The sequence below is a fragment of the Rhinatrema bivittatum genome, chromosome 19 (genome assembly GCF_901001135.1).
Source record: "Rhinatrema bivittatum chromosome 19, aRhiBiv1.1, whole genome shotgun sequence".
In the NCBI taxonomy this organism is placed as follows: domain Eukaryota; kingdom Metazoa; phylum Chordata; class Amphibia; order Gymnophiona; family Rhinatrematidae; genus Rhinatrema; species Rhinatrema bivittatum.
Window position 1 is genome coordinate 40,309,942 of NC_042633.1, and position 13,519 is coordinate 40,323,460.

Sequence of the window (13,519 nt, forward strand, 5' to 3'; positions counted from 1 at the left end):
CGCTGCGGATGGAACGTCTGGGACCTCAGGGCTGTGCCCCGCCTTCTCCTCCCTGCTGTCCAATCGCAGCAGCAGGAAGGGGCGGGGCTGCAGCAGGACTCTCCTGTGATAGGCTCCGACCCTGCCTGTCTCGCCCTCACAGTAGTAAGTTGCGGGAGGGAGGGGGATGACCCACCTGTCATGGTAGTGCTGGACGGTCTGTGCCGGTGAGAGATGGCTCGGAAGCTCCCCCGCAGCCCGGGTCTAACAGCCCCTGCTGGAAACCCGTAATCTCTGCACGTTTAATGTTTGTTTGCATAGGGGAGGAGGTTTCACCGCGCACTGTGTGCGTTAGAAAGATTCTTTTATTTTAAGAGAGAACATTTCATTCTTGTGATTGCGGGCGAGGATCTGTTAATCACTGGAGGGTGTAATACAAGAGAGGGGTAAAACCCCGGAGCCTCTGTCCCCGGCTGCCCGGAGAGTGCAGAGCCGGCTGTGAAGGGCTGGTCCTTAGGCTGGAGCCCTGTGCTAGGAGAAGAATAAGGGGTAAAACCCCGGTAGCGTTTGTAACCGGCTGACTGGTGGCTCAGCAGCTCTGTCTGACAGCCAGAGATAGCAGCAGCGAACGTGAGCTACAGGTCCTGTATTAAGTACAAGGTAGATGTTCATATGCGATGACAGCACCGGCTGCCACCCCTGACCACTCTTATCCCAGATCTGCCCACAGTCCTGCCGAGACAGAAAGCTGAGAGCTTAACTCCATTTACCAGCTCAGGTGGAGTGGCCCATGCTACATAAAGCATGCTCTTATTAACCAGACACCACAGAACAGCAGCTAAAGGCAAGGCCGACAGAGACTCAGGGAGGGCTTTACGGAGCCAGCCACCTGCGACTAAACACCATGGGGGTTCATGATTACTGTCCACCGGGGGGTACAGTCTGCCGCAAGCCCTTTTCTCTGGGCGATAGGAATTGGAGAGGCGTTATTCTAAGCTATTCCTCGTCGACAAAGCGTTACAGTTCTCCCAAAGCTCTTTAAAAAAAAATGAAATAAAAAGGATTTATCTCATTGGTGAGTAATGCAGAAGTAAACTCCGGAAAGCAGCTCTGCAGTTCTGTCCAGCGCTCACTCGAGCCTTCTGAGATTACTCAATGTACTGCATGCGTAAGTACTGAAAACACTTAAAAACAAAAAAGTGCTGGCGTTGCACGTGCAAGAGCCCGGGAGACGCGCCTCGTGCCATTCCGTTCCTGGCTGCACGCTAACGAGGACTAAAGATAGGATCGCGCTCAAAAGGTTATTGTCTCATCTCTCAAAAAGCAAAAAAAAAAGAAAAAAGGAAGTGTAGGAGAGAGTGCTTCCTTCCAGAGGAGGTGAGGAGGACGAAATTCCAAAAACAAATAAAAAAGGCACGACTGGAGGTGGAAGTAATAAATAAAGAGATGCGTGGAGGTAACTGGGCAACTTCTCTACAGGAAACAGCGAAAAGATACGACGGTTTTTCCACATTTACCTTTGCCGACAGAAGCACAGACCGAGCAACCGGGCATTTACCCTAGTAAAAACCAACAAGACACTTAATTATATCCAAAATGAAAAACACGGTATGTCCCCAAACCTCATGTCCTACTGAAATACAAAAACAAGCCGACGATGGAACATCTCGGCGCCCTGCTCCTACAGTCGACCCGTCAAGCACGTCTGGCAATTGGGCCACACTCTTAAAACAAGCAATTATTACTCAAATACCTAAAAAACCAGATAGGCAACAGTCAAGAGCTGGCTGATTACCATCAAAACTAATCAGATCCATAGTGTGGCATCAACGTACCAATTTCCTGGATACTAGACTCCGAACATGGTTTTAGGAAAGGGTTCATCACACAAGGCAATACTCCGGGGCTACATTCTGGCGCCACTCGAGAGCACTGTACATGCAATACCTTTGGCTTGATTATCTGCACTGGGCATATGTGGTACGGATGTGCATTTCTTGGCCATTCGTTTCGCGTTATGCGCGAATCATGAAAGAAAACAAACAAACAAAAAACGAATGACCAACAAATGCGCATCCCCGATATCTGGAACAGTCCTTAAATGGTTCACATCCTATCTTACATGATCGCACACAAGAAATCAGGATAGGTCCACAATACTCCAATGGTTCTTCATTTACATCTGGTGTACCACAGGGGTCAGCTCTTTCATCCATTCTGTTCAATATATACCTAAGCCCCTCTCTGCATATTGCTTTCCTGCCTTGGTATTAAAGATGGTATTCAGTTCTTTGTCTTGTTTTCAACATCATGGTCCAACACATTAAACATTCTTTCACTCTGTACCAATACAATCAAAATGCTGGCAAACACATCACGGGTTACAACTTAATCTTAAAAAACTGATGTTACTACAGTAACTGAATCCCTTCACTCCATATCAGACATTCATTGACTTTGGACAATAATCTATCAATGAATGCACTTACTTCCAATGGTGTAAACATTTTTCACAAAATACTGAAAAATCTGAAACCCACGTTAAACTCGCAGGATTTCAGGACTATATTACAGGCACTGATACTGAACTCGTGTAATTCGTTGTATCTTGGCTTTACCAAATCCATGCAATGCGTCCCTTTACAAGTGATTCACAATTCTGCGGCAATGACCCCGACAGGAAGTCAAGCATGAGATCCCATTGCCCCCGCGTGGATGAAATTACACTGGCTGCCCCCATAGAAAGCCCTCGGCCCGATATCTGAGCTTTTAAATAATGAATCATCCACCTGGCTAGCTTCAGCCCTTCGTCTTTACAAACCCAACCCCGTCGACCGCGATCTGCGAGTAAAAATCTGCTGGGAGTACCCACTGTAAGACTCGCCGGACCCGAGATTACACGGAAGAGGGCGTTTTCCGCGAGGGACAATCTACCAGAGTCTGCACCTACGGCCTTCAAGGAAGCACTAAACGCGCACCTACGTGAACCGGCTTTTCTGACACGGACAGGTTCTAGCAGTCTGGGGGGGTTTGGTTTTTCTTCTTTTAGTCCGTACTTCTGTTTTAATATTTACCTGCGTTAACGCTACGTAAGCCGCCGCGAAATGCTGCGTGGAACGAGCGGGTTAAGAGAATTTAAAATAAATAAACTTGCGCGGAGAAGCAGCTTCTACCCCCTGACTCGCGGATGTTAAGAGAAAGGGCGCGGGGACTGCCGTTACAGCCAAGGCCAAAAGCAAAGCACCGTCAAGCGGCGGCAGCATCTGAAGTATCAAGCGGGCTTCTCGTCCCCGTAAAAGTGTTGCCAGCAGTAATTTTGTTTCGGGTTCGACAGGCGCTTGGTTTTCATTATAAATATTAAGGCGCGGTGGGGGGGGTAAGCAGCATGGAGCGGCAGCTTGCTTGGGGGGGGGGGGGGGGGGGGTGGTTTCTGCCGTCCCCCTTTAGGTTGCCGTCTGGGGCAAGCGCCGAGCGGACGACGGCTCTACAGCCAGGAAGAAGAAAATTCAGGCAGTCGCCAGTAAAGCAGAACAAACTCAGATTTAATGCACGATGCGTGTTTTTTTTCACACAAGAGGATACAGGTTTACTGAACGCAGGAACGCTTTCCACCGGTACAGGCAAGAGACGGCAGGAAGGCAGGGGGGAGGGGGGGGGGGGAACGAGAGGCTTCCCAGGACTCCTGACCGTGAATGAACTGGAGGGAGTGCGCGTGGCCTGTGCGTGTGGGGGAGGGGGGGGATGGGTTTACAAACCTCGTGCTGACAAATACCACAGCCGTGATCCCTGATAATGTAGTCCGTCCATCCTCCCCCCCCCTTATCAGAAAGGTCTCGGGTTTTCTGCCACCCCTGCATTAAAAAGCAATCTCTGCAAAGCCTTTCGGAGGCGGGATTTCACGGCCTCGGGGGGGAAAATCTCCCCTGCCAGAGGCTGCCAGCAGCAGAAAGATAAAAAGCGAATGGGGAAAAACAACCCTGGTTTCCTGCCGCCCCCCGCGCGCCCCCCGTGAAAGCTGCGACAATGTGGAGATTCCCTCCCCGCCCCTCACCCCAGCCCTGCGAAGGTCAGCGGGGAGAGAAGGGGGGAGAGCAGAGCTGCCGGGCCCCCGTAACCTCCCAGCCAGGGCGCTGCACTATGCAATGAAGACAAGAAGACCCGGGGGCCCAGCTCTGGTCAATTGCTTTAGTATAAATTTGTGTGGGGGGGGGGGGGGAAAGGTGGATAAGGAAAATAAGGAACAGGCAGAGAGGGTGGGACAGCCCAGGTCACGGGAAGTGCAAAGCCATTCTCTTGCTAAGCGCAGCTCGGCGCAGTCTGGGGGGGGTGTCCAGGGTGGTCAGCGGGACGTCCAAGGCTGCGATTCCCTCTGGGAGCCCTCACCACTCGGTGGACACCAGGCTCCAGAGGTAGTCGCAGACGGAGCTGCCGGAGTGCTGCTTGCTGTCCATCTCGATGGGCTGGGCCAGGTCTCCGTTGTAGTGGACTGAGCAAAGGGGACGGTGAAGGAAAGGTGCCGGGATCTCAGACAATCCCCCTCCCCCACCCCCTCGCAATTCCCTAGCCCGACCTCCCGTGGGGGGGGGGTGAAAAATCCCGGGTTATAAATGGAAGAGGCCGGGGACCCTGCTGGGGGTTACGACCGCTCGGTTTCTCTGCAGGGCTCGCTCTCTCTTTCTCCACGGCGCGTGCCCTCGTCCCGCACAGAAAGCGGGCGCCCGGGAAGAGGCGGGGGCGCGCGTCCGTTGAGAGAGAGGGAATCGCCGCGCGCTCGACTCTCCGCCAGGTCTGTAAATGTTCTTTTACACTCGGGGAGGGCGAGCTCCCAGGGTCAGCGGCGTTCGTAACTCCCGGAGACGCTGAGCTTGCTCTCAGATTCCCATCTGATGCTAAGCAGGCTATCTGGGGGGTTTTTTCCACTGGATCACCAGCTACCATCCCCCCCCCCCCGAAGGATCAGCTAAATCAGGGATGGGCAACGCGCCCACCTGATGTCCTCGGCGCTACCCGTCCCCTAACCCGGGTGCTCCGGTAACAGGGCCCCGGGTGCACGAAGCTTAAGGCAGCAGAAGCTGCCGCCTCTTGTCAGAGCTGGCCTGAGGCTTCCACGACGCCCGTGGGACCCCCGCCATTTGTACCCCCCTCCCCCCCCCCCTTTCCCAGGGAAATCGGATCCTGCAAAGTGCGAGGCAAAGGCCGGAGGAGGAGCGAGGAGCAGCCAAGTGCCAGAGGGAGAGCTCCCTGGGATGGGGACTGGGGGTACGAGGCGATCCCCACGGACTGCGGGCGCTCTCCGTCTGTGACTGCGGGGGTACCTGGGGGGGGGGCTTTCAGTATTGAAATAGCTTTACGGGTGAGGAATTGGCTTCTTTATCCTGTTTCCCCCGCCCCCTTCTCCCTGCCACCGGGAAAGGATACTACCCCTGATCAGAGTGGGGTCGCAGTCGTAATCCCACTGAATTCTGGTGACCTTGTGATACAGCTGAGCCAAGTACCTGAAAGAGCGAGAGGCAGATGGTAAGAAACCAGGCAAAACACACACACACAGACACACACAGACACACACACACCCACAGACACACAAATACACACACACGCACACACAGACACACAAACACACACGCACACCAACAAATACACACACAAAGACACACAGACACACACACACACAGACAGACAGACACACACACACACACACAGACAGACAGACACACACACACGTAACGCTGAACACCTGCCTTACCGGGCTAAGTTTCACCTGCGCCCCCAGGACCCTTCCACACTGCCAGGCATTGATTTCGCCGGCTTAAAAAAATTTTTAATAAAAAAAACCCAGACTTATCCCTTCGACGGGGCGGAGAAATTAAAAACTTCCGGGTCCGTCCGGCTCAGTCGGGCCTTTGAATATGGACCTGGAAACGTTTCACTGGCCGTTGAAAGAGTTATTGAGATTGCTCCTTCACTATTCCCATTACTCTCCATCTCTTAAGGGATTTAGAGGCTTAGGATCTCAAAGTTACGGCACCTCTCCCCCAGAACCGCCGTCCAGAGCCGTTTACAACGCATAATTACAAAACGCCGCCTTAAAAACGGATCGAGGGCAGGGGCTGGGAGATCGCTGGGCGCACCCCGAACCCAGGGAAGCCCGGTTTCGCTGCAGCCGGTTTACGGGGACCTACACGGCAGAGGGGATGGTGGTGGTCGTGTCCTCGTCCACTTCCTTCTGCATCCGCTCCATCTCGTCTTCCATCTCCCTCAGCTCTTCCAGCTCCTTCATCAGGAACGTGCGCCGCGTCAAGGAAAGGGAACATAAGAAATTGCCATGCTGGGTCAGACCCAGGGTCCATCAAGCCCAGCATCCTGTTTCCAACAGAGGCCAATCCAGGCCATAAGAACTTGGCAAGTACCCAAACACCAAGAAGATCCCATGCTACTGATGCAATTAATAGCAGTGGCTATTCCCTAAGTAAAATTAACAGCAGTTAATGGACTTCTCCTCCAAGAACTTATCCAATCCTTTTTTGAACCCAGCTACACTAACTGCACTAACCACATCCTCTGGCAACAAATTCCAGAGTTTAATTGTGCGTTGAGTGAAAAAGAATTTTCTCCGATTAGTCTTAAATGTGCTACTTGCTAACTTCATGGAGTGCCCCCTAGTATTTCTAGTATCCGAAAGAGTAAATAACCGATTCACATCCACTCGTCAAAGACCTCTCACGATCTTAAAGACCTCTATCATATCCCTGGAACAAGGGTGGGTGGTGGGGGCTCCCCGCGGGCCAGGTCCGGGAAGCCCAGGAACGTACAGTAATGGGAGGCTCGCAGTCACGTCGCCGGCTCGCTCGTTTACGGCCAGCGAAGATTCTGGGACGGTAAAGGTATAACCTGCGACCCCCGGGGACCTGGGAAGCTGCTTAAGCAGTCGTGGGGTAAAAAACCAGCAAACCCCCCCCCCCCCCCCCCCCGGATCTCCATAAGTGACCAGGGCAGAGGTCTGCCTCTTGCTCCCCCTGGGCTTCCGGCGTATTCTTTCCTATGACACACAGGGTGGTGGGTTTGCGGCAATAGAACGCAAGCTGCTGCCGCTCGGACAGACTGACGTGCACTCTCTCTCTCTCTCTCAAGCCTCGGAGAGGGCACACGTGAGCAACCGAGCTCCCGCTGCTGGAGCTGCCAGCACGGCACCGGCCCAGAATCGGCGCCTACGAATCCTCAAATCCTGAATATGTTCCCCCGAAGCTGCGCCCCCTGGAATTCAGTCCGTGCGCAGACCAAGAGCCCCGGAGGGCGCGCGCCTCGAAACCCTATCACGCGCTCGCTCCGCCCTCCCCCCCCACCGCCTGGACCGCAGGGCTCTCCCCCACGTTAAGTGCCGGGAAAGGATATTTTAGCTCGGCCTCCAGATTGGTGTTCTCCGCAGAGACCTCTTTAAGCTCCCGCTCAATCTCATGCAGTTTGGAGAGGCCGCTCTGCTTCTTCGCTTCCACCCCGATCAGCTTCTCGGCCACGCTCTTCTCCACCGCTAAAAAGTCTGAAAAAGCAATTAAGCAGAGCAGCACTGTAAGCGTCTCTCTATGGTGGTTAAAAAATAATAATAATAATAATTAGACAAATAGGAGAAAACAGGGGCAAGCCGAACGCAGCAGGAGCCTCGTCCGAAACGGCACTCTGAAGGGGCTTGCCTTGGACGTAATCCATGCAAGCCGGCTGAGCAAGGCTTTTGTGGGCCGTGAACGGTCTTTGTTAGCTGCTGCGCCAGTCAGGGGCCGACGGGTGCTGGGCTGCACGACTGCATCCTGAGCAAACTTCAGCCCTGACTCCCAAAAGGAGCATAATTACAAAATTAAGACTCTGGGGTTTTTTTTTTTTTGTTTTTTAAAGCGGGCAAGATCGGCAGAGCTCTTTCCTCCGGCCAGCGCGTACGGAGAGTTCGTGCACCGCGGAAGCGCTCGCGTCGACTCCGTGAATTCCTCGGCATTCCCCTAACCCCCCCCCCCCCCCCGTGACGAGGACACGAGAGAGAACCGCAAGGGCTACCCCCCAAAGCCGCCGCAAACTGCTCGCGCTTTAAGGCTGATCCTGTAAACGAGAGCCGCGCCGTACCTTGAATGATGTGGGAGGCAGTGGCTTCCGTCTCCAGGAGCAGGTCCAGCATCTTCTCCTGCTTCTCCAAGGTCTTCTCCAGCAGCTTGTTGCTTTCGCCCGTGCACAGCACCTGCACGATCTCCTTGCTAATGTCCTCCGAGACCTGCAGGTCTTCGCTCAGCATCCTTAGATCTGTTGGCAAGCGCCGCCAATTAAAACGCTGAATTACAAAACCGTAAGCTAGCAGTTCGCTGCCTAGAGTTTGCTTTTCAGTCCCTGAAGAGAGATTCTTACCTGATAGTTTTCTTTCAATTAATGCAACAACAAAAAAACCCCCAAAGCAGTAAGGGAAAGGTGGTTCCGCTGGACGCGTCTGATCGGGGAAACGCAATGGACCGGGCGCGCGAGACGGACGATCTCCAGCAGAAGAGCCAGCCTAAAGGAAAATGGGATTTGTTTAGTCAGAAACTCTGGTGGCAAATTAGCGGGCAAAACGAGAAAGGAAGACACAGAGCAACGTCAGGTGACAACATCAAGAAAAACAGGCGAGATCCAGGCGAAAGCAAGAGGAGAGCAGAGCGTGGAGAAAACGGACACGTTCTAGGGTACCAGCAAAGGTGGCGCCCGATGACAAACAGACCAGCGCCACACTGTGTTCTTTTCCACGTCCGAGGAAATGAAAGGAGAATTCATGAAGCGCTGTGCAAATGTTCACTAGCGGCAGGAGGAGCACAAGCGATAGGGGTGAGATAGAGGGGACGGGGGGGGGGGGGGGGGGGGGAGAAGGGTATGAGATGGGAAGGGTGAGAGGGAGAAAGGGAGGGGTGGCACAGTTAAGGGGGGGGGATAGGAGCAATGAAGTGCGGGAAGGAGAAGGCAGAGCAGAGGGGGCTGGGGATTAGGGTTGTCGACTTTCGACTGTGAAACTTCTGAACACTTGGACACATGGAGTCGATTTTTGGCTCATGTCCTTCCTCACAACCCCCCCATCTTGTCCTTTACTATTTGGTATCTCACCTCCCAGGGCTGGTGCCAGGGTATTAGGTCCACTAGGCAAAGATTACGGCTCTGCGTGACCCCCTTAAAAATTATGTAGTTATGACAGATTCAAAACACTTTGAGGGCCCTTTGAGGTACAAACTATCACAACATGTAACTGTGAGGTGGATATTCAGCTGCCAGGCCGCTCTGCTAGTTAGCTGGATGCACTTAATCTGGTTAACTGGTGCTGTCCCTGAATATACCTGGTTATAAGTATACCCGGCTAACTTTCAGACAGCCCTCTGGCCTGACCAGAGTTAGCCAGATAAATCGCCTGACAATAAATAATCAAGCGAGCCGGCTAACTTACCTCCTTCCCTGATCCGCCCATTCCCTGCCCCTGACTCAGCTGGACAAAAAAAACGTAAGCGGATAAATCACAGACGGCTCGATACAGTATCGTTCGGTCGAAGATTGCCCGTCTGTAACGTGCTGGGAGCGCACAATTCGGGCGCGTAAGGTGATCCAGCGATACAGTCTCCAGTTTCACTCGTCGTTAGCGCTTCTTAAAACAGACGCATAACCCTTTCCGCACGCGGCATGTAAATGAACGAATTAGCTGTATAATGAAGGAATTAGCTATTCCCCTCCGATACCGTAACGCGCGCTCAGATTATCTCCTTAGTAACCCGCTGTTTTGCCGCGGCCTTAACGTCTTAGTTTACCGCCTCCCCCTAGTAGGTGTTAGGACTGTGAGTCTAGTAACAAATCCATCGACCCCGCTTAAGATACTCAAAAACAATAAAACACAATAAAAAAAAAAAACGATACAGAGACGATCGAGAAAATGTAATGATGTGGGACACATAAAACCTGTCAGAAAAAAAAATAAAAATTTTTAAATACCTGTCGGAGGGCCGCGTGGGTCCAGGCGGCGGAGGGGGCGGGTGGACGCGCGTTAGTTTCAGACGACCGGTGGCGGGAGCCGGGGGGCGGGTGGACGCGCATTAGTTTCAGACGACCGGTGGCGGGAGCTGGGGGGTGTGGGTGGTCGCGTGTTAAATCTAGGCCGGCTCCTCCACCTGGATGGATGCGCGCCTGTGCGACCCCTGCGATTCGGTGCTCAAGGCAGTCACATGCCGTGACGTCACGCCTTGAACGCCGAATCGCAGGGGTCGCACAGGCGCGCATTCATTCACTGCTGGCCTAGATTTAACACGCGACCACCCGCCCCCCGGCTCCTGCCGCCGGTCGTCTGAAACTAACGCGCGTCCACCCGCCGCCGCCGCCTGGAACAGGCGCCCACCCGCCCGCGGCCTAGATATAACACGCGACCACCTGCCCCCCGGATCCCGCCACCCGCCAGCCGTCTGGACCCACGCGGCCCTCCGACAGGTATTTAAAAATTTTGTTTTTTACACTTCCTGGTACATTTGAAATGACAGGTACCAGCGCACCCAGGTTACTGTATAGGCGCTGTATTAAGTGCCTATACAGTAAAATGGGTTGCGCGGGCCTAACCCTTCCCTAACGCTTCACAGCCGCGGCTTGCATTTGCATGCGATTAGAAGAGAGTATCGAGCGCTAGGTCAAGAGAACTGTGGGTGCGGGGAGGAAGGGTGCGCCTGACACTGCCGCACTGTTTCTACCGCGGCCTTAGAGTATCGAGCCGAGTAGGAGGCTACGGGAGAGGGGCGGAGACTCCTGCAATGACAGAGCTGTAGCTTCCGGTCGGTGACCGAGAGCCCGGCCGTGCGCTCCGAAAGCGGCCAGTGGCCGCCCTGCCGGGAAAAGCCGCTTAGCACGGAAGGAGCAATGGGGGCTAAGGCTGGCGCTGGTTTAAACCCAAAGCCGGGTTTATCGGCGTCGGTTTTCGGGACCGGTCTACGGCAGTCGCGAAAACCGTCTGGGTTCGTGTTAGCAAAGATGCGCTAAGGGTCCTAGCGCATCCTTGCTAACGCGACCCCTAATTTAAATATTGCCTGGCGCTCCTTTTGGAAGGGACATGTAAAGTTACAGATCTGTAAAACGCACGCTCTCTTGCTGCTGATCCTAAGATCTGCCCCCAGTAAACCCTCCCGAGTGCTGAAGAGTCCGGTCACCAAGATTTAATGCAGAAACGCACAATCTTGCATGTGAGGCCCAGAAATCCCCGTGAGGAACAGAGGCTGCTTTCTACTCTCTGGGACTCTTGTGCACACCGGCCAACCGTGCCAGAAAAAAAAAAAAAATCACTCGTCCCTCCAGGTCTGTTCAAAATAAAAATCTGTATTGAAAGTGGTGACAGGAAAACCCAAAGAGAACACCAGTGGGTAGTGCTCCACAGACAACAGAAATCAAAAGATACAGCTGTCACCTGGCACATTTCCCCAAAGGGGTAAGCTCTTAGGGGCAAGTACCTTTAGTGTACTGCAGATCTTCTCAGGTCCTCTCTCTCTCTTTCTTTGGTGAGCTTCTGGCTGATTTGCTTGATCACCCAACACGCTGTGGCCTTCTCCCGTAGGGCTCTCTGCTCCACTGATCCAGGATTCTGCAGACCCCCCTCCTTTCTTGGGTCTCCTCAGCATCTGATACTTCCTCGGGAACTCCTTCTGGGCTCCTTCTGCGTTCCCTGGTACTTCCCTTCCTGCAACCCTGAAGTTCTCTGGTCTTCTCCCCACAGACCTTCCTGCGCTGGGATAATGACCCCCCAGGGTCTCCTGAGGCTAGGGACCCTATTTTTTGCAGTGGATTTCTGTAACTCTACCTTAATGATTGTTAAGTGCCAGGAACTTGTCCAAACCTTTTTTTAAACGCTGCTATACTAACAGCTTTCACCACATCCTCTGATAACAAATTCCAGAACTTAGTTAACTTCATAAATACATAATAATTTACATTGCTTAAAATAGTTCAACCCAATAAACAGTTTCACATTTTTAAGAAAAAACCCTTTCCCTTTTTGAAAGTAAAATTAGTTCACCTTTGGTTGCAGATTCTCCCTCTGAACTCGGCTCAGTGTTCCTGTTAAGGTCTGAATGCCTTTATTAGAGAAGTACTGTATTTCTGGTGTGGTCACTTACAATCTTTCTCTCTTTCTTTTACGGAGGGTTATTTATTTATATAAATATTTTTATTCCACTTATAATGGCACATGCTAAGCAGAGTGCAGCACATATATAAAACATATTAAAATTATACATTACATAGTAAAATATCAAAAACATTATACAATAATAGATAAATCTTCAAATAATATTCACTAGCTTTCAGGAAAAGCTTCCCAAAATAACAAAGCCTTTAAGTTTTTCCTAAAGGGTTTGATATCTGATAAAACCTTAAAAGTGCATTTTAAAAGCCTGATGCGCATATTAATTAGGGGATGTGTGAATATGCTAGCACCAAGCGGATATTAAAAGCTGCCTGGATATGCACATAAATGCTGCAGGCCGCTCATCTCGGAAATTTTCGAAGCAGGCTGTGGTCAGGGCATGAAGCTGATGTGCACATAAATACATATGCAATATGGTGCAGGCTGAGGCCCCCATCTACTTCTGCTATAGATGCTGTGTAAGTTATAAAATAAAGATAACTAGGCAGATTTGTGGGTTTTTAAGGGTTGGGGATAACTGGGGGGCAGTGAAGGCTATTAAACTAGGGGGTTTGGAGGACCAGTCTCTGAACTGCGGATGAACTGGTAAAACTGGAAATGGTGTTCCCTGTACGTACCCGGATCAGTCCAGACACCTGGGTTATGCCTCCTCCGCACCAGCAGATGGAGACAGAGCAAAACTTTGACGGGCTCTCTCATATACCAGGGTGCCACCCACAGCCTCTCAGTCTTACTCTGTCTCCAGCAGATGGCAGGTGCAAAACCCACAGTCTCTGGGGATTCCTGATCGGGTAGTTTTATGGTTTAGTGTCACTGGAGACGGTTCTCTCTTTTCTGCCAAGGGTGGTGTCTTCTTTTCCTTTTGAATCAGCCACTTGAGCTTCCTCCTTTCCCTGAAGGGGAGCGGTCTGATCCGATGGCTCGGGATTTACGGAATCTGGATATTCGCAGGGTGCTGCTGCGATATCTCGAGCTAACAGATCCCGTCCGTTTTTCTGACCATCTTTTCATGTTGGGAAGTGGCCCAAAGAGAGGAAGTGCAGCCCCAAAAAGTATGGCAACTCGCTGGCTGAAGGAGGCCAATGGGTCGGCATTTTAGCTACGTGGGAAGGCTGTGCCAGTGGGCCTTCGGGCTCCTTCTACGCGGTCTCATACCGCTTCTTGGGCGGAATCTTTTCAAGCGTCCTCTCAGGAAATTTGCAGGACGGCTACGTGGAAGTCGTGGCATATTTTTGCGAGGCGTTACTGTTTGGATGTCCAAGCTTCGGCTGTGGGTGGATTTGGCGAGGGAGTGCTCAGAGCGGGGCTCTCTGGGTCCCACCCTCGGTAAGTTGGCTCTGGTACATCCCAGGTGTCTGGACTGATCCGGGTACATACGGC

General features: G+C 52.3%; 1 protein-coding gene across 3 annotated transcripts in view; it reads right to left on the bottom strand.

The window, feature by feature from the left end:
• Positions 1-3,500: 3,500 nt before the first annotated feature.
• The window catches only part of LOC115080172 (kinetochore protein spc24-like), a 29,596-nt gene continuing 19,577 nt past the window's right edge, over positions 3,501-13,519 (bottom strand). For 2 of the 3 annotated variants that reach the window (XM_029584274.1, XM_029584273.1), the window contains exons 2-7: positions 8,362-8,503; positions 8,086-8,259; positions 7,369-7,513; positions 6,159-6,263; positions 5,398-5,474; positions 3,501-4,465 (exon numbers count right to left, since the gene is read on the bottom strand). In XM_029584274.1, coding sequence (XP_029440134.1) covers positions 4,359-4,465; positions 5,398-5,474; positions 6,159-6,263; positions 7,369-7,513; positions 8,086-8,251 — 600 coding nt within the window. In that variant the 5' untranslated portion in view covers positions 8,252-8,259; positions 8,362-8,503 and the 3' untranslated portion in view covers positions 3,501-4,358. Of the gene's footprint in view, positions 4,466-5,397; positions 5,475-6,158; positions 6,264-7,368; positions 7,514-8,085; positions 8,260-8,361; positions 8,504-11,447; positions 11,885-13,519 lie in introns of those variants that run through there. The other variant, XM_029584272.1, reaches the window with a different exon arrangement.